At 38.1% G+C, this 23,468-nt stretch overlaps 1 protein-coding gene across 3 annotated transcripts; it reads right to left on the bottom strand.

The window, feature by feature from the left end:
* Positions 1–16,918: 16,918 nt before the first annotated feature.
* On the bottom strand, positions 16,919–22,398 carry LOC114311666 (uncharacterized). Of its 3 annotated transcripts, XR_014340915.1 has the most exons (6): positions 21,995–22,398; positions 21,598–21,795; positions 20,384–20,440; positions 19,622–19,801; positions 17,984–18,781; positions 16,919–17,373 (listed from the first exon to the last, which is right to left on the bottom strand). XR_014340915.1 is itself a non-coding variant. In XM_082888506.1 (5 exons), exons 2-5 carry the CDS (start codon positions 21,727–21,729, stop codon positions 18,641–18,643), a joined length of 510 nt encoding a protein of 169 aa, XP_082744632.1. In that variant the 5' UTR covers positions 21,730–21,795; positions 21,995–22,398; the 3' UTR covers positions 16,929–18,640. The 3 variants fall into 3 exon arrangements, 1 of the variants encoding a protein (XP_082744632.1); XR_014340916.1 differs by having other exon boundaries at positions 16,928–18,781; positions 19,622–19,846; XM_082888506.1 differs by having other exon boundaries at positions 16,929–18,781.
* Positions 22,399–23,468: the final 1,070 nt, after the last annotated feature.

Below are 23,468 nucleotides of genomic sequence, written 5' to 3'. Positions count from 1 at the left end.
TATTTGGCAAAGCAGTGCATGTTTGGCACTTCTTTTCTAAAAACCTGTTTTCTCAAAACGATTTGCCAAATTTGGACTCTTTGGTTCAGACTAAGAACCGTGACACAAAAGGGAGTCCGAACTGTGGTGGCATAATGCCCGAGGGCGCGTCCACAGTTTATGGCGACTCCGCTAGGGAGTTAGAGAGCTTGACTTGAACTCGTGATATCCTGTTTTGATTTCACTTATGTGTTTCTTTGCATTGCATGTGCATTGGTGCACCTAGGACACAGTGTTTGCCATCTGCCATTCCTGAACGATTTTCCGGAGGCTTGTCTTGTCAAGGCATGACCATAAGGCTGACCGGTTATGGGCTCTGACAGTATGGGAACACAAACCCCGATTTTACCAGGGCACCCTTTTGACCATTCGACCTAGTGCATATCAAAATCTGTCGTGACCATTCCAAGCTAGGACAGGTTTCTTACCCGATGTTAGGTTGTTTGAAACCGCTGTGTGCGTAGCGAAACCCTAGCTACTGACAAAATAGGACAGGGGAACCCTACCCCAACATAGGCATGTTTTGGCTCTCTCTTACTTGCTATGTGCTTTTAGAGTGTATCTCTACAAGAACGTACATACGTGTTTGCAAGTCTGGGGCATCAGGCCTAAGGGCATCAGTATCAGAATTTGAGAATCGGTTATATCCGCAGATATCAGATTCAGTGTTTCGGGGCAGTGATTTTGTGAAACCGTGATCAGTAGTAGAGTACAGTTATTCGGCTACGCTTATGTCTGTTTAGTTGGGCTGAAATACTGTTTGCTTTCCCTTTCAGTTCAGAGATTTGGGTTCAGAGATTTGGTGTTCTTTCTCGCTGAGGCAAGACAGATATCAGATCCATCGATCACCGACTGCATTGTCTCCGTTTGGTTCAACGGACTTATGACAACCCAAAGCTCAGAGGAAATTGTGGTTATGGCAGCCGCGTTAGACCAAGGGATCATCTCGCAGGATGAGACCAATGTTGATGTACCGCATCCACCCAGGTCGTCTGCTGCACACCCGATCTGGACCCCCCAGTTGTATCAGGCTCGTAAGCCCACTACGTTTGAATTAATGGGAATGATCGGCGACCTCCAGAGATCCGTGGCCGATCTGGCCTATGGAATGTCGGCTTCGCCACCAGCCACATCATATGCCAAGAATTTTGTACCACAGGAGCCCCCATTACTAGGGCGGATTGTGATCGAGCTCAGCTAACCAGAGGTTGCCTCCAGCTATGGTAACGACGTGTCAACAACAACCAGGTTTCGCTCTGATATAGTAACCCAAACCCTCGATCAGACTGAGGCTAGAGGTAAGAACAAAGTGGGAACAGATGCTGATCCCGTTGGACAACTGCTGTGGGCAGTCAAGGCTTTGAAAGCCGGGGGAATGAATAAGCAGCAAGTGTTCGCCGTCATGACTAAAGCTGTGGATGATGCTTTCCGCACTCTAACCGAAGGCAGTTCAAGCCAGGCGAAAATTCCGGATAGGCCCCGTCATGCCAAGACAGTTCCTTTCATTCCCAACCCCGCACCAGGAAAAGATCAGAAAGCCAAGGCAGTGCCTGCCGACCCTTTCGCTAGTGCGTCTAGCAAGAACCCTCAGACTTCGAAGTACCTGCCTCGAGGGCGTAGAGTCTTTCACGCCCTCTACATGCCTTTTTCTAGGGCATTTCAAATTTTGCCTAAAAAGGGGCATCTTAAACCCCTCGAGCCTCGGTCTCTCCCGAAGAATCTCCCACTCTCCCATGATGCTGCCTTGTACTGCGCCTACCACTAGCAAACCAGTCACAGCACCGACAGTTGTTTCCGCCTTCGCTATGAAGTGCAAGATTTGATCGACAATGAGGTCATCCTCCCACCTACCTCAGCAAAGTCTGTCACTACTGAGCTATTGGACTTCGAGGATACTGCAAGTTTGTGATCAGGGGTTGGACCACCTGCGGGCGGCGCTCGGTGCATTTCGGATGTGGCGTCTGGCACGCACTTTTGAGCATCTGCGAATGCCAATTTTTGTGGTTTCTGACTTAGGTGTTGAGTCAATTCGGTGGTCTTGTTTTGAGTCTGTCTCTTTGTTTTGAGTCAGTTTTTTTGCTTAAGGGTCTGTCTTATCGCGTCGAGTCAGTCCCATTGTATAGAATGTCGGGTGATTTCGGGGTTGTTGCCTTGAACACCCTTTTATTTTGTAATTTACCCTTTTGCTTTCTTTTATGTCTGTCTCTGCCGTGGAGCCAGTTGCAACCAGGGAATCTGAATGAAACAGCTACGGCTATCATGTTTCCTTGCTTACCGCTATTTTGAGCTAGTTGTGCCAGAGGATTTGAATGGAATAGCAGTACATTCCACAAGCTCTCTTGTGCCCTGAAAATCATTGCATTGACCTAAGTTTTTCAAAACCTTTTTGAACACTACGGCGAAAACAAAGGGGATGGAATTCCCCAGGATTGGCAAAACTTTGATCAAATTAAGAGAAAGAGAGGCATGCTAAGCCCTTAATGATTGAAATCATGCTTGTCGGCGTGAGTACTGAGAAGGACCCTGGCTTGATCCGGACTAGTTCCACACTATCTTTAGCGCGAGCAATTTGTCGCTTCTTTAAAAACTTTCAAAAACAAAATGTTTTGTGTAGTCCTGCGAAGACCTATGTGGAATCGCTCTTGAGATTGTGCAGCTTAGGATCGCTCTCAGCCTCAAGACTTGAGCCCTCGCTTTAAAACCTTGAACCACAATTCGGAGTGTTCAATGATCGACCATCAAGAGAGGCCTGCGTGGCCAGATCGGAAGTAGCCCTCGAACAAGAGGCACCAAAGTCAGATCAAGAAGATCAGATCTCGCCGGAAGAAGCTTGTGAAGCTAGAACAGAAGCACCCCCCTAACTAGGGGCAAAAACGTCCAATGTGCTCGAAAAGCCGAAGATGGGTCCTTCAGCAAATCAATACAACAGTCATTTTCCTGGATACAGATGACTTCAGGATCTCAAAACCATTTGGCAGGGACTTGTTAGACTTTTACCATTTGGAAGGGCGACCCAGGCGAAAGTTAGAGCAAGAGAAAATACAAAAAAAAAAAAAAGAAAAGAAAAAAATACAAAAAATGCAAAAGAAATGAAAAATAAAAAAAAAAGAGAGAAAAAAAAAAGAGGAAAGAAAAGAATTGAAAAAGGAAAGAAGAACAAAGCTCGCAAGGTCGAAAACCCGCAACGGGCACCTTGGCAAAAGTTAGAGCCTAAAAAGTGAAGGTTAATGCCCGAGTGTACCTTAACCCGAACTACGTAAGGCTTAATTCCCATGTTTGGGATACGTAGGCAACTTCATTCTGAAGTCCAGCCGCAAACACTTCTACAATTGATTTTGTCCATGTAATGGTTTTTGATCGTCTTTGCCTTCTCTGTATCCGAGAGTTCGGTTGTGATCGTCACTCTAAGGACTGATTGCAGTGTGCTATGGCGCTATCCAAACAAGGGGCAACTTTCCGTTGCCATTCAATGCGCTGCGGTGCCATTCAAACAAGGGGTAACTTTCCGTTGCTATGCAGCTCCCTTCGAACAAGGGGCAATTTTCCATTGTTTATGGATCCGAGGTCGCACATCTCAAGAGTAGGCTCCGTGCTTGTTGAGCATTGGCCGTTTGCAAAAATAGTTTTTAAGAATTTTTACAGAGGTTGACTGATTTTCTCGAAAAGTATTCCATTTTTCAAAACTGGGCCATTTCTTGAACCCAAAAAAAGAAAATTTTCAGTGCTCATAGCCGGACTTGCATGATTTTAAATCAGAAAATTGAACAAGCATGTTAATGTAACTTTCATGTTGGTCAAAATTGTTTTAAAACCAAAACAAAAAATGGTCAAAAATGATGAACTAGGGGTACAGTTGAGTCAGGTGTCCTGTCTTTTCCCTATTGTCAACATGCTTGCCAAGAAGGGCACTCTACCTGCCAGAAAGGGCACAGCGGAAGCTAACAGAAAAGGGCTGAAAGCTCTCTCATCCTTTGAGCAGCGAGGTATCGAGCCAAGTGTGAGGCACGAACTGGAATGGATCAAGATATTCCACTGCCTCATCTGGACAGATCTGATCACGTCCAAACTCCCCAGTAGAGCATCATCAACTGATGTTAGCCGCAGATTTGCTACAAACCCAGTTGTAGTGCAACCCCACTGTGAGAAAGTTCATTGCTGAGAGTAGAAGAAAGAGAATCTAGCAGAATGCTAGGGGCAAGAGCCCATAACTTTCTGTTTATCCATCAACCACCCAGGGGAGGGATGAAAAATGAGAGATTGAAGAATAGAGAGATGTGCGATGAGAGAAAAAGTGAGAAAAGGGCTTTTTCAAAAAAATAGAGATTGAGTGCCAGAGTGATGTGAGAATCACAAATGAGAAAGGGTAGGAAACAATACCCGAAGAAACTGGCTCCTCGCGAACTGAGAGGTCTCTTGCCATTGGTGATACACATCCGAGTGATGTGTTTGTGTCTTTATTTGTCTCGATTCTTGTTTTGAGTCATTTTGAGTATCAATGGATGTGCTTAGGTTGTTTTACCTTCGTTTTTCCTTTGTCGAGTCACTTTGGCTGTGGCCAATTGTCGGCTCAATACCCGGTTAAGAACTCGTTTCTTAATTTCAAATTCAAAAATAAAATTGTTGTGTGCTCAGAGTGCTGTGCCATTCTCCACATTTATGCAAAACAAGATTCTTTCTTTCATAAACCGCAGGGTTCAACCCAGGTCATGTGAGAACAGTAGAACAAGGACCTATTTGAAGCTATATAGGTTCCGGACTGCAAAGCAAAAGAAAAAATGGAGGAAAATTTGGAGCATCTTAGTGTGTTTCAACTTCAGCAAATTCCGAGACTGCATTCCAGGTGCACCTTCTCAGGCCTCGTCATTTCTCTGGAGTATGAGTGTATCTCGACCCCGAGTGTAAGCCTGCTTTAAGTCAGAATGGCAGTCCAAGTAGCACCCAAGGGTTTCACATGCAGATGTTACCTCTTGCTAATATGAATAGGGTGTCCCCTCTTCGAGCTGAGTGTGTTGCAAAGTCCTCTAAGAGGTAAACCAGGGGCACCAGAGTACATATTTGATGCTTCTCTATTGCATAGAATATGAACTTTCATATATGCTTTTGTTGCATGCGTGCCGCGTATCGTTATGATTCCTGCATGGAATATGCTTGCTTTCGATTCTGCATAGAATATGCTTGCTTTCAATATTGCATAGAAAATGCTCGTATCTTTCGCATGGAAAATGCCTCCATACTTGCATAGAAGGTGCATTTTATCGCACTATCTTGTGCATTTGAAATCACTCGCGCTGTTTAGCGTATCGCACTATTTAGTGCATTTCAAATCACTCGCGCTATTTAGCGTATTGCACTGTTTAGTACATTTCAAATCATTCGCGCTGTTTTGCGCATCACACTGTTTTGTGCAGGTTCAGGTTCACGCTATTTTACGCATCGCACTGTCTTGTGCACTTTCGCATTTGTGATCACTCGCGCTTTCTTGCGCATCGCACTGTTTTGTGCAATTTACTTTCGCGCTTTCTTGCGCATCGCACTGTTTTGTGCATTACATTGTATCATTCACGCTATCTTGCGCATCCCACCTGCACTTGTTAGTGCATTCCATTTCATTCGCGAAATTTTGTGCATCACACTATTTTGTGCACCTTACTTGCATTGTGCATGCATTTTATCGCGCTATCTTGCGTACCTTACCTGTACTTGTTAGTGCATTGCATCGCGCTATCTTGCGCACCTCACCTATATCACACTGCTTTGTGTATTCACCCTGCTCATACTGTTTTGTACACCTTTAGCTACATCGCCCTATCTTGTGCACCTGTATAGCACTCTCTTGAGCACCTGTATAGCACTGTTTTGTGCATTCACTCTTGCATTGCACTGCTTTGTGCATCTTGCTCGCACTATCTTGTGCATTCCAACCTGTATCGCACTGTTTTGTGCATCTTCTTAGCATTGTTTTGTGCATCACATTGTCTTGTGCACACTGTGTTTTTGTATCGCTCGCACTGTCTTGTGCACTCTCGGTCTAGGAGACCTTAATCCTTCGAAGGTGCGAAACCTTTGGCGTCTGCATTGTCATGCATGATCCTCGTCACGCGTTGCTATACGCACCTTACATGCGTTGTTATGTATCTTTCTCACATGCATTGCCATGCATTTCAAGCAACTTGCGTTGTCACGCATTCCAGACAACATGCATTATTTGCATTTCAAAAAACAAAAATGTACAAAATACATATTTCCTCAGGTTTCTTAAAAGTGTATATATATACAAAATACATAAGCCTAAAACCTCTCCATCAGTGATCTAAATAATAATAGAATAAGGATAAAGAAGAAAGAAAGAAGAAAACCTAGAAGAGCTAGCCATTAATGATCACACACAGCACAACACACCCAATCCTTTCTTTGTTGCAACCCCTTTTTTTTTTTTTCTTTTCCCCCAATCTCTCTCTCTCTCCCGTGGTTGCTGCTGCGGCTGCTGCTAGGAACACTAGGGTTGTTTTTTTATATATCTAAACAAAAGGTTTTAAATTATTATCTTTTTATATTATTTTATTTTCTATCTCCATTAATTTAAATGAAATATAACTATTATTATATCAAAATATAGTTACTAACTTGCCCCTTAATTATTTTTTTTTTAAATAATAAATCTTACCTCTAAATTAAGGACTTTCACCATAAATTTATTTTAGGTTTTAAAATTAATTAAAAGACCCTCCAATAATATTTAATTTGCACTTAAAGATTCACAAGTAAAATATTTAAGATTGTAAAATAATTATTACTTAATTATTTATTTGATTTGTAAATTCGGTTCTCACACCCGCGGTTCCTCAGCTAACTCTACGCCTATTGCCGGCAACTTCACTGCCAACCATCCAACTACAATTCTATCAATCCCAACCATACCAACAACAATGTCAATTATTCCTTTCTTCTCACCTCCTCCGTCTGACTAGGACCCCAAAATGCTACGTTTGCATTCGTGTTTCTCCTTTATAGAGTTTAGAGAACAAAGGTGCTATGGTCATTGGCAGTTTGAGAGGGTCCTCCTCATGTGCGTGTTGTCTTTGCCTTTGTCTCTGTCTTTGTCTTTGTTTTTGAGGATTTGTGAAGTCATTTTGTATCATTTTGCTATATTGAGATTGTTCTGCATGGTTTTTCATTATGAAAATTGATTACTTCTTTTTGTCTCGCTTATTGAATTAGTGTCTTCATCATTAATTGATTTCAAGATTTTCATTGTCTTGTCGGTTTTTTTTTCTTTTTTTTTTTGAACAGCTTCATTGTCTTGTCCTTTATAGAATATACAACCAGAGAAAAGGAAAAAATAAAAAAATAAAAAAAAATAAAAAGATTACCTCTGGACACTATCTTTCAATTCAAAATTAAAATGAAGGTTCAGTTAACCCTTCTAAAGTAAGAACTATAGCAAGTGTTAAAAATTTGGAGCTATTCAACACAAACTCAAATTTGACAAAGGACAAACAACTACACATTCTTAGCAAGATCCAACACAAACGGAAACACAAAAAAAAAATAAATAAATAAATAAAAGCATCCCAAAAATCAGTGTTGAATCCAATGGATCAGTGCAAAACAGATTTCAGGAACAACAAACCTGATGTAGCATGTAGCCCGTGATACAATAGTAGTTTCCTTCTTTTATTTCCATATTTTCAGTTTTGGTAATTGCCTTATATTTCCTTATATTTTTGGTACTTTCCTTATCTTTGGAAATCTGGTTGTTTCCTAGTTAAGTTAGTTGTTGTTTCCTAGTTAAGTCAGGTCTATATTTTGCTTATAAATAATGGGTGTAAGCCTTAGGGCTCTTAGTTTTTGATAATTAATATATTTTGAGTTTTATACTCTTTTGTCCAACTTTGGGTATTCTTTTGAATTAACTATTGTTGAGCCTTTATTCTCGATATTCTTTGCGAATCAATGAGTCTAGAGAGGAATCTTACTTCTGGTATTCTTGTTTGAATCAACAGATTTTAAAATTGTTACTATTTCACGTTTCGCGCTGTATCAGTTAATATCAGAGCCAAGTTACGATGGCACCAAGGAGGTGGCCCATGGACGACATTTATGAAGCTGACACCACGAGGATGCAACAACAAATTGATGCCCTGACCAAGCAACTTGCGGCGTTGCAACAACAGCAGCAGCGCCAACCACATCCAAACCCACGATTTATGGACGATGAAGAAAGTATGGGGGAGGCAGACGACAACCCTTTTGCTGGAAATTTCCGTAGGGAAAGGGTTCAACAAGGCATGGAAGCAGGTTCACGTTGGTGGGAAGCAGGTCTAAAAATTGGCATCCCTGAATTTCAAGGCAGTGTTCAACTCGAAGAATTCTTGGACTGGCTTTTTGCTGTCGAAGAGGTTCTTGACTTCAAGGAGGTTCCCCAAAACAAACGAGTCTGCTTGGTAGCCACACGCTTCAGGGGAAAAGCAACGGCTTGGTGGCAACAAATAAAGTTAACTCGAACCAAACAAGGAAAGAGTAAAATTGCTTCTTGGGAGAAGATGAAGAAACATATGCGTATGGCATTCCTTCCTCATAACTATACACGCATGATGTACCAACAATTGCAGAATTTACAACAAGGGATGAAGACGATAGATGAGTATACCACTGAGTTCTATCAATTGGTGTCACGCAATGACCTTGCTGAAAATGAAGACCAACTTGTTTCCAGGTACATTGGGGGATTGCACGAACAATATCAAGATACCGTGAATTTATTTGATCCCTATTCTATTTCTGAAGCACACCAGAGGGCTAAACAATTAGAGAAAAGGTCTAAGCGTCGCTCAGGAGATACTGGATGGTCAAGTGGAAACACTAGTGGCAACCGTAATCTGCCCCCAATAAACCGAAATACGAGTATGAATCTACCAGGGGCAAGGTGGGGCACCACACAATCTGATACGGATGGTAAAACACTAGGAGGATAGTCAAACAAGAACCCTGTTACTAGTGGTGGTATGCGTTACTTCAAGTGCGGGGAAGTTGGTCATCGCGCGACAAATTGCAAGAAAAGTGATCGGGTTGGCAAGGGCCTATTTATAGATAGCGAAGAGATTGTCGAAGATGGGACTGAAGAAAGTCTGCAAGATCCTACCAACCATCCCGAGGCTAGTATTTATGACAAGAAAGAACGAGTTGCTGGCAATGATGGTCCTCTATTGGTTGTGCGCAGGGCTTACTTTACACCTCGAGAGGTTGAAGGGAATGGGTGGTTACGAAACAACATCTTCCAATCCATGTGTACCATTAGTGGGAAGGTGTGCAAGTTCGTAATTGACCCCGGAAGTTACAAGAATGTCATAGCGGAGGACGCTGTCGCAAAATTGGGAAAGAGGTAACAGTCGCAACCCATACAAACTGTCATGGCTTCAAAAAGGCAAAGAGGTAACAGTCGCCAAACGTTGTTTCGTCTATCTATTGGTTCTACCTACAGGGACAAGGTGTGGTGTGACGTGGTTCAGATGGATGCTTGTCATATTTTCTTAGGAAGGCCTTGGCAATTTGACCGCGATGTTACACGATGGACAAAGGAACACTTACTCCTTTGTATTTAACAAGATTCGTATTGTTCTTGAACCTCATAGAGAAGAAGCACCAAAGCTAGCCATTGAGAAAAGTCCTAACTTATTGTCTATGCACCGGTTTTTGGAGGAAGTAGCTGAAACAAGAATGATGTTCGTGCCAGTAGGAAAAGACAGTGCTGTAGAGAGTAAAATCCCTGAGCCTGTGAAGACTCTAATTGTAGAGTTCCATGATGTATTCCCAAGGAGTTACCCCCAATGTTACCACCCTTGAGAGACATACAACATCAAATTGATTTGGTTCCAGGATCGAATTTGCCAAATAGACCTCACTACCTCATGAGTCCAAAAGAGCATGAAGAACTTCACCGACAAGTGGAGGAATTACTAGCCAAGGGACACATCCGAGAAAGCCTCAGTCCATGTGACGTGCCTGCACTACTCCAAGAAAGATGGTTTGTGGCGCATGTGTGTCGATAGTAGGGCAATTAATAAGATCACTATCCAATATAGGTTCCCCATATCTCGGTTGGATGACTTATTAGATCAGTTGAGTGGAGCAACCGTGTTTAGCAAGTTGGATTTGAAAAGTGGTTACCACCAAATTCAGATTCGGAAAGGTGATGAATGGAAGACAGCCTTCAAAACTTGAGAGGGGCTTTACGAGTGGCTAGTCATGCTGTTTGGTTTATCAAACGCTCCAAGTACTTTTATGCGTGTGATGAACCAACTATTTTGACCTTTTATAGGGAAGTTTGTTGTTGTTTATTTTGATGATATTTTCGTTTGTAGCGCTAATAATGAATTGCACCTCCAACACTTACATCAGGTTCTATCAGTGCTACAAGAAGCAAAATTTTATGTTGGTACCAACAAGTGTTCATTCTTAACAGATACTGTTTTGTTCCTTGGTTATGTCGTATCTAAAGACGACATCTCAGTTGATGAAAACAAAGTAAATGCAGTTCGTGACTGGCCAATACCAAAAAACATTCACGACATACGAAGCTTTCATGGGTTGGCATCATTCTATCAGAGGTTCATTCTCCATTTCAATAGCATCATGGCCCCAATTACGGACTGCATAAAGGCTGGCCAATTCTGTTGGACAGAAACAACGACAGAGGCACTCCAACAAATCAAACAGAAATTGACTTCAGCACCGGTCCTCATATTACTAGATTTTTCTAAACCCTTTGAGCTACACTGTGACGCATCAAAAGTGGGCATTAGGGCTGTTTTGAGCCAAGGGGGTCGACAGATTACATACTTTAGTGAGAAGCTTAGCAGTTCCAAAGGCAACTACAGCACTTATGATGTGGAGTTTTACTCCATTGTCCAAGCCCTGAAGCATTGCTATTCTTATCTATCCCAAAGTGAATTCATTTTATTTTCTGACCATGATGCTTTGAAGCACATCAACAGCCAAGACAAGCTTTCATCGAAGCACACCAATTAGGCAGCATATTTGCAGCAATTCACCTTTGTTATCAAACACAAATCAGGGACCTTAAACAAAGTGGCTGATGCACTCAACCGTCGTGCCCTTCTACCTACTACTATGAGAAATACGGTACTTGGATTCGACTCCTTTCAAGAACTATTGTCTACTGATCCCTATTTCTCTTGTATTGCTGCGGAAGTTAAATTAGGTCAAAGGTCGGACTTTCTTCTCCATGACGGATTCCTCTTGAAAGGCAATTAATTGTTTGTGCCTGCATCAAGCCTTCGATTGAGAATTATCAAGGAGTTGCATGAAGAAGGCCATGTTGGGCACGACAAGACTCTGCAGCTTGTGACAGGTTCTTACTTTTGGCCTTCTATGAGGAAAGAAATTTCCAAGCTTGTGGATGGGTGTCGCATTTGCCAAGTATCCAAGGGATCGGCAACAAATGCAGGATTATACATGCTGTTACCCGTGCCCAGTCAACCATGGACTGATGTTAGTATGGACTTTGTTTTGGGACTCCCACATACTCAGCGAGGTTGTGATTCCATCTACGTAGTCGTGGACAGGTTTTCAAAAATGGCCCATTTCATTGCTTGCAAAAAGACGACGGATGTTGTAAATGTGGCCCAATTGTATTTTTGAGAAATCTATCGTTTACATGGGCTCCCTCAGTCCATTGTATCAGATAGAGACACCCAATTTGTTAGTCATTTTTGGAGATGTCTGTAGCGCTTGGCTAATACAAAGCTTGATTTTAATAGCGCCTATCACCCTCAAACTGATGGCCAAACAGAAGTTGTCAATTGTTCTTTGGGCAACCTGTTATAGTGTTTAATAACGGATCATTTGAAATAATGGGATCACAAATTGCACCAAGCAAAGTTTGCTTACAATCGCTCTGTAAATCGAAGTTCTAGTTTCAGCCCTTTTTATGTCAATTATGGCTACCAACCACAGGCCCCACTGGATTTAGTACCTGTGCCAGATTTAAAGCGCATTAATCGGAAAGTAGAAGATCTGATTCACAACCTCTAGGAGGTGCACAAATTAACCCAGTACAATCTACAACAATCAGTAGCCAAGTATAAGCGAACTGCCGACAAGAAATGTCGATTGGTAGAATTTGAAGTTGGCAATTTTGTATCGGCAGTTCTTACAAAAGACAGGTTTTCAGTAGGTGACTATAACAAGTTAGCCACACGAAAAATTGGGCCCCTTGCAATTTTGGAGAAGATCAATTCCAATGCCTACCGTTTGAAGTTGCCTAGTCACATTCGTACTTCCGATGTGTTCAACGTTAGATACCTCATTCCTTATCAAGGTGACAACTCCAACGACAAGGCTGTGAATTCGATGGCAAATTCTCTCCATCCAAGGGAGGATGATGTAGCATGCAGCCCATGATAAAATAGTAGTTTCCTTCTTTTATTGCCATATTTTCAGTTTTGGTAATTGCCTTATATTTCCATATATTTTTGGTACTTTCCTTATCTTTCCAAATCTGTTTGTTTCCTAGTTAAGTTAGGTGTTGTTTCCTAGTTAAGTCAGGTCTATATTTTGCTTATAAATAATGGGTGTAAGCCTTAGGGCTCTTTAGTTTTGATAATTAATATATTTTGAGTTTTATACTCTTTTGTCCAACTTTGGGTATTCTTTTGAATTAACTATTGTTGAGCCTTTATTATCGGTATTCTTTGCGAATCAACGAGTCTAGAGAGGAATCTTACTTTCGGTATTCTTGTTTGAATCAACGAATTTTAAGATTGTTACTATTTCACGTTTCGCGCTGCATCAAAACCCCTTCAACATTACACATCAAATCAATAAAACTCACTGAAATCCCTTCGTTGTGTGCTTTAACTAGAGAGGTATTACTCAGAAGAGGTGTTGTTTCTCCGGATGCAGTGACCTGTTGTGCTTTCTGTAATAGTGTATTGGAGTCTTCAGATAATCTACTTCTGTTATGTGACACTGACAGAGTTTGGAAAATCAGGTGCACTGTCATTTGTTGGTGGAGTAAGTCCTGCAAATTTGGTGAGACTTTAAGCTTGGTGGTGTAGCTATTTAAGTTCAAAGCACTTAAAAAGGATTTGTGGGAGTCTTTGTTTTTTGATGTGGTATGGACTGTATGGTTATCCTGTGACCGAGTTGTGTTAAAAAATGTGGAGATCAATTGGGGAGAGTTTGTAGATCCCTATAGTTTTATTGAAATTTTTCTTTCGTCCCTTAGTTTGAATTTCATCAATTTAAACTCTACATGTTTAATTGCATTTCAATGTGATCATATTTCATTAATTGACGTTAGCATTTTTGTACTGAAAAACATATGCGAAACTAGAAAGACCCAAGTAAAATTTGGAAAAGTTATAAGAACCATTGATGTAATTTGTTAATTTATTTTTTGTATGAAAATTTTTAAATTCTCACGTGAGTCACAAGTGTCATTTTCTAGTAAAATATTGATAATGGTAACTACCAGAGGGACTACATTAAAACAACATTGGAAATGTCAGGTTTAACTTGATGATATTGAAACTACGTGAACTAAAGTTAAACTTTGACCAACGATATAATTTACTCTTATTTAATGTGATCGATTTATATAATAAAGCTTATTATTTTTGTGTTGGTATTTTATCCAGCAACTCTAATAGTAATAACAATTGATAACTGATATAGAATAATACCACACATAGGTAAATATGGAGACATAAAAACTTTTCCACATCAACAATCCAGGCAATTCTAATTCAACACTTGCATGCATTTATAAGATGTTAATTGTCTGCAAAATTCTATGATGAATGTGTCCTGCTTCAGCCAGAGGTTAATTGTTGGCAAAATTCTATAATGTCTGCTTCAATGGTTGCTATTTCGATGGAGTTTAGTAATTTTGGAGTATCGTTATGTGGTATCTTAATGTGAATGCTATTGGTTCATATAATAAGACTTTGTAAATTTTGTGCTGGAATTTTAAGAAATAAAATAAGAATTACAAATGATGATTTATGTGGAACAATGCCTAATAGCATTGCATAATTTTCTCCTTTGATGGCTGTAAAGTATGGTGCAAAATCAGGTTATGCTCGTAATCAATGAATTTTGTGTGTTCATTCACAACTGAACCTCCTCCATTCACCGTAATTGTTTTTTACTTGGAAGATAGTTTTTAGGCATAAACTTTTTCCCCTTTTTTCTCTTGGTGTAATTTCTTTAATGGAAATGGATAGTATTAATTCAAGACAATGAAAATCTTGAAATCAATGCTGAAGAACGCTAAAGAGATAAAATCAATAAAACAAGGCAAAAAGAACTCACCAAATTTCATGACAAACAAGAATACAGAATGCTCATAGCAAAATGATATCACAAATCCCCAAAAATAAAGACAACACACACACACATGAGGAAGACCCTCTCAAACTGCCAAATAACATAATAGCACCTTTATTCTATACTATACTATACGTAGTAGAAAGGTGAATAAAATGGCAGTACTTTGGGGGATCTAGTTTGATGGAGGAGGTGAGAAGACAGGAACAGTAGGCATTGTTGTTGGGATGGTTGGAATTGAAGGAATCGTACTTGGGATGGTGGGCAGTGAAGTTGCCGGCAGAGGTGGGAGAGTCAGCTGAGGAACAGTGGGCATGGTTGGCAATGTGGGCATTGTTGGCAAGGTTGGGATTGTTGGCATTGTGGGCATTGGCAAGGTTGGGATTGTTGGCAGAGACGGAATTGTAGGCATTGTTTGCAGTAGATTGCGAGCTGCCCAGCTCATCTGGATGCTTGAAAATGATAGCAACAAAATCAGAGATGGAACAAAACTAGTATGAAAAGCAGCCATTTGGGACCGGACCGGAGTAAAATTTTAGGGCAAAGGTAGGAGTTGAGTGAAGTTGTGCTTGGAGTTCTTTGTGATCAGTTTGAAGAGAACAACATGCATTGATGAATATTTATAGAGAACAAACAAATTGAAAGAAAATCAAACTGATATGTCATATGGAAAGACCAATGTCATGAGTTTGATGAGAAGTGGTTGGGATAAGCAATAGTTTGGTCACCTCCCAAAAGTAGAACTAACCCAAGCAAGCCACCTTGGACACAAATGTGTATGTGACTATCATAAATCATAAATAAGTCAGTGGGTGGGGAAATTGAACAAATTTTAAACCTACACATATCTGACATTAATTAGCTCCCTTGCAGATATGGTAGACAAGACCGTCTCATCATGATGTAGCTACGTCTTTTTAAATTGATAAAAATGAACTTTTTTTTTTTTTTTTTTTTTAGATATATGAACTTTATTGATATATTTTTAGACACTTTCTATTATTTTTGGTTATTTATTTTTGTTTCCCCATTTAGTAAACTTCTTCTATATGAACCTTTCTTTTTAATTTTTTAGATAGGGATAAATACGAACTTTATTGATATGTTTTTAGACACTTTCTATTTTTTTTTGGTTACTTATTTTTTTTCCCATTTAGTAAATTTCTTCTATATGAACTTATTTTATTTTATTTTATTTTATTTTATTTTAGGTAGGGATAAATACGAACTTTATTGATATGTTTTTAGACACTTCTATTGTTTTTGGTTACTAATTTTTGTTTCCCCATTTAGTAAATTTCTTCTATACACAACCGTGTGTACCATATATATGCACCGTAGTGCATATCTTTTCAGTACATGTTACGTATTTCTATGACAAACATTATCTATTCTTTTGGTAGGATTAGGATAATTTGTAATTCAAAGATGAAGTTACATATTTTATGTTACGCTTTTTGTACTAATGCTACTTTTATTTATTGAGTAATTTTTAACCACAAAATGTATAACTTTAAAATAAAAATGTGTAATTTTATTTCTGAATCACAAATTATCATAAATATACTAAAAGTACGTAATATTTGTCACAAAAATATGTAACATGTACTAAACAAAAGAATAATAAGATGCATAGGGTGTGTACCCAAAGAATTCCCCTTATTTATGATTATTGTCAAGCCAAAAATCTAGTCGCTCGCCTGAAGTACTAACCTAACAACTAATAACCAACTTTTAACGAAAAAAAAAAAAAACCGAAATAAGGTAAAATTAGTTTTATATTTTAATATTTTATTTTCCTTTTATAATTGCTCCCTAGGTTTATTAACATGGGCAGTTCGATGAGGAATTAAAGTTTCAAACTTTGGGGAAAATTAGTTCAGACTTTTTAAGGCCGCAAAAACAACATATTCAGTGAGACAACAATGCCTTTTGCATGCCCCTCGCGTATTTTATACTAGAAGTGAGATACATATATTGTGTGTTTCTCAAATGATAAAAATTACTTAATATTTATCGTAAAAATACATAATAAGATGCATATGGTACAAACCGAAAGGATTTCTATTTAGGTATAGAGTTATAGAGCCATTGGTAAGCACTGCTGGAAATTAAGCTTTTAGCGGCGTTTAAAAAACGCCGCTATAAGTACCAAAAACGTCGCTAATTTTTTTTGTGACGTTTACTACCAAACGCCGACGACGCGGCCGTCGCTATAAGTTTATGGCGTTTGGAAAACGTCGTTGTATTAGTATAGGCGGCGTTTTTAAAAACGCCGCCAAATGTCCTGCCCTAACAATACTGTCACGTCGCCATGATTTTAGCGACGTTTTTAAAACGCCTTCATAGGATTTTTTAATTTTAAAAATTCCAACCGTTATAGTGGCATTTTAAAAACGCCGTCTTATCTTTCTTTCTTTTTTCTTTTTTTTTTTGGTTTTGAAATTGTGCTAATTTTATGTGATTGAACTAAAAGAACATTAATAATAAAACTAAATAACACTAATATGAAATAATAACACTCCCATTCAAATAACAAATATAGCATTAATTCACTTTCTCATTCAATTTAATATAGCATTACTTTTCCCCCAAAATAACAAATACAGCATTAATTTTCCCACAAAATAACATATCCAAAAATTGAATTCACAATTCTCAATCAAAAAATTACAACCTTATATACAAAGCCACAAAATAACATTACCCTCCTCTCTCTCTCACCACTCCCCCATTTAATACAAAAAATAAGAAGTGAACCAAAACACCCACTGTCAGATCCAAGGAAAAAAAGAAAAAATAAGAGAAATAAAAAATCAAAGGATTTTAACACAAAAAATCCTGAAAAAATTGCTGGCCCTTTGGCAACTAATTCAGAAGTTGTGGTTGGATCTGATGACAATTTGGTAAACAACTTCTTCACTTGCTCAACAAGGTCCTCATGCTTCACAGCTCCAGAAGCAACAATTACCTAGAATATGACTTTTGGAGAGACAGAAGAAAAAATATCATTTTCTCAAATGTCGATCCTACTAATCAATTTACAAATCACTGGTCAGAATAGAGCACTATAGACCTAAATTTTAAATGAACCTCAAACAAACAAGAAGAAAGGAACATTCAGTCTGCGGGTACATAATTGATAGTTTTTACCAAGAATGAATATCAACCTATGAAGTAAAATCATAGAATGGTTTATTTCATTCAAACAAGTGTCGAGAAGGAAAGATAAAATAAAATCAGTCAATCACTGTCACTAGCATTCAATATGAGCTATTGATGGCATTCAGTTAAAAGATTTTCTTTAGCAGTCACAATATTAATTCTTCAAATCTGTAGAGAGGGCAAGGTGGTAGGTGAGACGTCTCTTTGTAAATTGCTCCACTGGTGTAGTATAAAATATGTGCTATTTTAGCAGACCATATTCTACATTGTCGGAGTGTTTTACGTTGTGTTGTGCTTCTTTAGTACTGCTACACCTAAATACTACATCAATGAAGTTGCTCTAATGTTCTTGTCATGCATCAACATGTCTTCTATGACCCTCAATCAAAGAAAAAAGGAAAAGTAACAGAAGGAACTCATGTAGTACCTTTAAGGCGTAACCACCCACGCATTAACTCATGAGCGAGAATCGCACCTGTCAGTAATCGGTATAAAATGAAGATGCGTCCATAAGAGTTCATAACATTAACCAAGGTTTGCCACTTACAAGAGTAAACAACAAAAACATCATATGGAAGTGTAGAAATGTAAATTGTCAAACAATTATAAAACAGAGAGACAGAGGGCGTGAAAAGAGTCTTTGTTGTCTAAGCAAAGACTCTTAACTTAGTTTTTATCTTTAAAGGTTTCTTAATTCCTCTTTAAAAATTAAGTGACGACTCTTTGTTATCTAAGCAAGTTAGTCCAATGTTTGTATGGGAAATGGGCCTTAGACTCAAAAAATACATAGCGCCCACAGGTAGAAGAGGCAAATTATGGAGGTTAGGCTTGACTTTGTGACATTAAATTAATAATCAAATATAACAGCTTAGGTACCTTAATAATATTAGGTTCAAGGCCATTTGGACCCAATGAGGTAAAGGGAGCCATGAATGGTGCTGGTTTACTACCCAAAATAATAGTTCCTGGGATTAATGTTGCCGTTGGATTCACATTAGTCCTTGTGTAATTGACAATTGTAGCTATGTCATTCAGTCTTACTGTTGTTCCTGTAAGTAATTGAGCTCCAAGGGGCATACCACTGTCACTCCCGTAGATGTTTACTAGGACGATACCTACACCTCCTACTCTTTTCACCTCCATAGCACTCTGGACATTGAATCCCAAACAGACAACAATCTTTCCTTTTACAAGCTTTGGTGAAAGGGTACCGGGGAGGCAATTTCTGAAAAATTCAATCAAATATTTGATATCAAGCCATTAGTATGTATACCCCCAAAACAAAGAAAGTGAACACAAAAATGAGAATGGTCACTCCAATAAAGAAAGATTATTTCTAAAGTTTTTTTCTTCAACATTTTCAAAAATTTGGCAATAAATTATTATTCCTAGCTTTTTTAACAAACTCTGTAATTTGTACTATAATTCTCAGTGTTTTCTTAAACAAGAAGAAAAGCTTCACAAATTTGGCAACAAAATAATATCATTTTGGTGAAGGATGTCAGATAATCATCAATAATTAGATTTTAATATTTTCTTTTTCTTGGTATTTACTGAAACTCTGCAAATTATATCCTCCCTGCGAGTTTTGGGGAAACTCTATTCTTTTAGAAAACAAAACAATATTGTTTCCTTCCAATTGCTTGCATGAAAGGTACCAAGTAGACACTGTCTAGAAGATCCAATCATATATTTAAGATTGCAGACTAAAGCAACAAAACACGTTTTTTCAAGGGTATTGGTTTAATTTGTCATTTAGTAAATGAAGGCTTGGCCTAGGTAAAAAATAATAGTGCCATATGTATGTGTGTGTCTGTATATATGTATGGCCCAATATACAGTCAAGGATCTTTTCTCTTAGAGGATTCCCAAATCTCATTTTCCTTTCCCAATGCAATCCCAATCGTTTGATTATGCCTTGAGGATTACATAATCTTGAGATTTTCACATATAGATATAATGGTTGAAAGTGCTTTGAGATAAGGCAATGTAATGATCTAGGAACAGAGGATCTAATGTCATATATATATATATATATATATTGTGTGTAAAATTAGAGTTTTACCTGAATTTTCATTTGATTTCCTAGCACAAGGGGTGAAGGAAAAACTCTATCAATGCTACTTGCAGCAACAATGATGATCCATGGAGCCACATTAGTGACAGTTGAAGGAGTTGGACCTGAGTTGCCAGCACTACATGCCACTACAATTTCTGGTAAGTATTCTGTGTGGACATTTGTCATCTACATGATCAACATCAGTTGTTTCTATGTTTCCGCCATCTCCAACTGTTATGTAAATAGGACCACATGGGTCAAGTGTATAATTGTAAAAATATGAAAAATTTCTATTAGAATTCTTAGAAAAAGCTCAGCACGGTAACAAGCATAAAAAACAAATTACAAGACAAGAAGTTTAATTTAAGCTCTAAAGAAGAAGATTATATTGTCATTTCTTTCAGCTCACATCTGGGGATACACTTGGAGTGTTATAATTGTCATCACAGTAAAGCGTGCATACTCTATAAAGCTACAATTCTGCAGTATCCTTGAATCATATATATTTGGTACCATTGTTGAGGGATACTTATAAAATTTATATATGTGATTATTGTTAAATAAAGAGAAAATAAGAGGTTAACCAATCTAAGAAGTTTAGAAAAGTAAAACTTAATTTCAAAGGAGAAAACTAAGAAAAAGACATTAATTTGGCTCAAACAGTATCCACTAGTTCCAGAATAGTGAAACCATTAATAGTGAGCAAATTAAAAGTATCTAAGGCATACCATCTGAATTGCACCATGATAAAGAACCAAGAGGACATACCAAGAATCCGACAGCCTGTCTTACGTGTTTTAGTTCATCCCAGGATGTCCCTGCATACTGCATTGGGGAGAAAACAGACATTATAGCAAAAATGTGCCTGACCAAAAATATCAATAGCAAGGACAAGTATGGTGCCAAACAAATATATATATAGTGTAATTAGTCTCCTATGGGCCGTTGCTAGTGTAGGAAAAACTAGAGCTGTTAAGTATGAGAAGTCAGAACCAGTTAGAGTCTAAGGGCAGCCACATAAGTTGTGTTAGGTTTCTACCTAAAATTTACAGCCCAAGCCACTAGGAATACACTGAAAAGGCTTAGGCTCACAAAGACACTCCTCAACAAGGATACACTTAGCTGAAACAAGCAAAGCCAAAAGAAGTGTTATGTCTATTGTCTATTACATCAAGCAAGGTTGATTCCCCTTCCCCCTTCCTTTTAACCTCTATGTTTAGTACTTCTTTTCCGTCTCTTCTATTTTAATATGTTACATGGGTATTAATCACATGTTTCTTCTTCTGTTCTTTCTTACTCATCCCTTGCAGGACAACAGAACTGTAAACTTTTTCATGAAATTTATGCAAAAAGATAGCAATAATAGGGAAATTCTATTCTTACATAAATAGGGAAAGTCTATTCTTACATAAAATTTATGCAAAAAGTGTATATAGACTGTTATGATGATGAAATTTTTGAAATTAAGTTCCTTCTTATGGATGTTTTAATTTAAAACGAATTGCTCAGTTCAAACATGTCATACTGTACCCAAAAAAATGTATTTTTTTGTTCGTATAGCTTATCACCCGTAGTAATATTGCTCATTCATGATATAAATCACCTTCTTTGCATTTATATTTGCAGGTTTTTCCTTATTACTGGATGTGTCACAGTTCTATTCCTTATTGTATACATAGTCAAGTACATAAATGGAAACATATATCTTCATAAAAGAATATGGGACTCTAGCACCACAACTTGGTCTAGATTTTGTGCACTATGCAGGCATTTTGACCAAAGAGACCTCTCATCCTACCCTTTTAGCAAGAAGAGAGACAGGATAGATCAAGAATTGGAAGACATTTTCAACATATAAAAATAGATTATTGATGTTGGAGAAGTGTGATGAACACTCTCTTCCAGGCAAGAAATGCCAAAATGAGATTCCACAAAAAGGCAAAATAATGGACTAGAGAGAGACAAAGCAGATCTGATATTACCATGTTAGCAGGTCGGAGAGAGAGAGAGAGAACAGATCTAATCGAAGAGAGAGTAGATCTGCATCTCTTCATCGTTGAGCTTCTACTCACTGTTTCCAACGATCTACATCCAGCGCCGCTTGTCCCGTACATGATCAAATACACTAACACCGTACTCGAAGCCCTAGATAAATCGATTCACCATTGCTGCTGCTCAATCTGATGAAAGATAAGAGTTTACCACACAAGGGCTAGAAAGAATAAAGGAACAAAAACAAAAGGAGAAAACACAAAACAAAAGCAAAAAAACCTGGAAATCAACTAAATCAAGAGAAAATAATTCCAAATCGTTAGTTTTAGCCATGAAATTTTATAGATCTTGTGTGAATGCAGCAAATCTATATCAGAAAACCCTAACCTTGAGCCCTAGATCGATTTAGATCATAGGGATTCAAACAATCTGGAAGATATACGCTCCAGAAAACCCTAACCTTGAGCCCTAGATCGATTTAGATCATAGGATTCGAACAATCAGGAAGATATACCCTCAAATCAAGAGTGGAACAAGATTTTTCGGATCAAACAGTCGAAGAATTGATGGAGATCGAAGATCCAACGCCTCGATTTCTCTCTCTACCAAAAATCACGCCTCTGTTCAATTAGGATAAAAGAATGCCATAGCCTTGAGTTGAGCCACTATTTAAAAGAAATAACTGGCGCACAAAATGGTCTTTTAGAATTTGAAAAATCTGGACAGATTTGACGACGCTTTGGAAAAACGTCATAAAAAAAACGTCGCTGTATGCCCTTTTTCTTGTAGTGAAGGCTGGTTGTTACATTTTCGAGCCCAAAGCGGGCTTTTGATATGGGGCCTTTCATACAATATATATATATATATATATATATATGTGATGAAACTATTATGTATCTAACTTCTTTTTTTCCTAGACTATACCATTTTTACAAAAATGTTGCTTTTATACATAACTACTAAAATCTACTTAAACACTACAAGAAATTGCATCTTTTGCAACGCAACAAAATATGTTGCTAAAAGGGAAAATTCGTCGGCAAAGAGTTTTGCCAACACACAAAGCTACATTGGCAACCCGTAGGCAAAAGTGAGTCGGCAAAAGTTTTTGCCGACGAAATTATCATTGCGTTGGTAAAAATAATGCCTATAGCGACAAACATAGTAGTCGATAAAAGTCTTCATCCATCGTCGGCAATTTACCTTGCGTCGATAAAAGTCATTCAAATATGATGATTGTGTGGCACTTTTCGCGACACAAATTTGCATGGGCAAAAAATATACTTTTAGCAACAAAATATGCATCGGCAAAAGTAAACTTTTGGCAACACATTTACGTCAGTAAATGTTGTCATTTGCCTACGATTTGTTTGTCGATAAAACTTCACTTTCCGCAATGACAAATTAGCATTGGCAAAAAATACACTTTTAACAACACAATATGAGTGGGCAAAAGTAAACTTTTGGCAACACATTTACGTCCGTAAATATTGCCATTTGCCAACGATTTGTTTGTCGATAAAGGTTTACTTTTGGCAATGACAAATTGGCATTGGCAAAAAATACAATTCTAGCAACACAATATGAGTGGGCAAAAATAAACTTTTGGCGACACATTTACTAACAAAAATAATTGAAAATAATTTATATATTTTTATAAGATTTACAGATTTACAAGAGGCATCCCTTAGGCATCACTATTACAAACTAATAACATTGATATGAAATCACCTAAAGTTGATGTGCAAGCAAAAAAAACACTACTGATACTACTTTTAGAAGCAATGTATAAAACCTAAAAGGGTAAAGTCACTAAAATACCCAAATACATCCAAATTGTGAACCCACATTAGAAACAACA

This window comes from Camellia sinensis, chromosome 1 (genome assembly GCF_055761805.1).
Source record: "Camellia sinensis isolate YWXY chromosome 1, ASM5576180v1, whole genome shotgun sequence".
Taxonomy (NCBI): Eukaryota; Viridiplantae; Streptophyta; class Magnoliopsida; order Ericales; family Theaceae; genus Camellia; species Camellia sinensis.
The sequence above is the reverse complement of the archived record's forward strand: the minus strand, read 5'-3'. Positions and strand labels throughout refer to the sequence as shown.

Excerpts from the sequence above, each read along its gene's own strand:
- LOC114311666 (XM_082888506.1), bottom strand. The coding sequence starts at position 21,729 with ATGTACGGGACAAGCGGCGCTGGATGTAGATCGTTGGAAACAGTGAGT. Across the intron at positions 20,441-21,597 it reads CTCTCCGACCTGCTAACATG|TATGCAGGGACATCCTGGGA; the intron begins GTAATATCAGAT and ends TCCCCAATGCAG. Across the intron at positions 19,802-20,383 it reads GACAGGCTGTCGGATTCTTG|ATGACAAATGTCCACACAGA; the intron begins GTATGTCCTCTT and ends TTGATCATGTAG.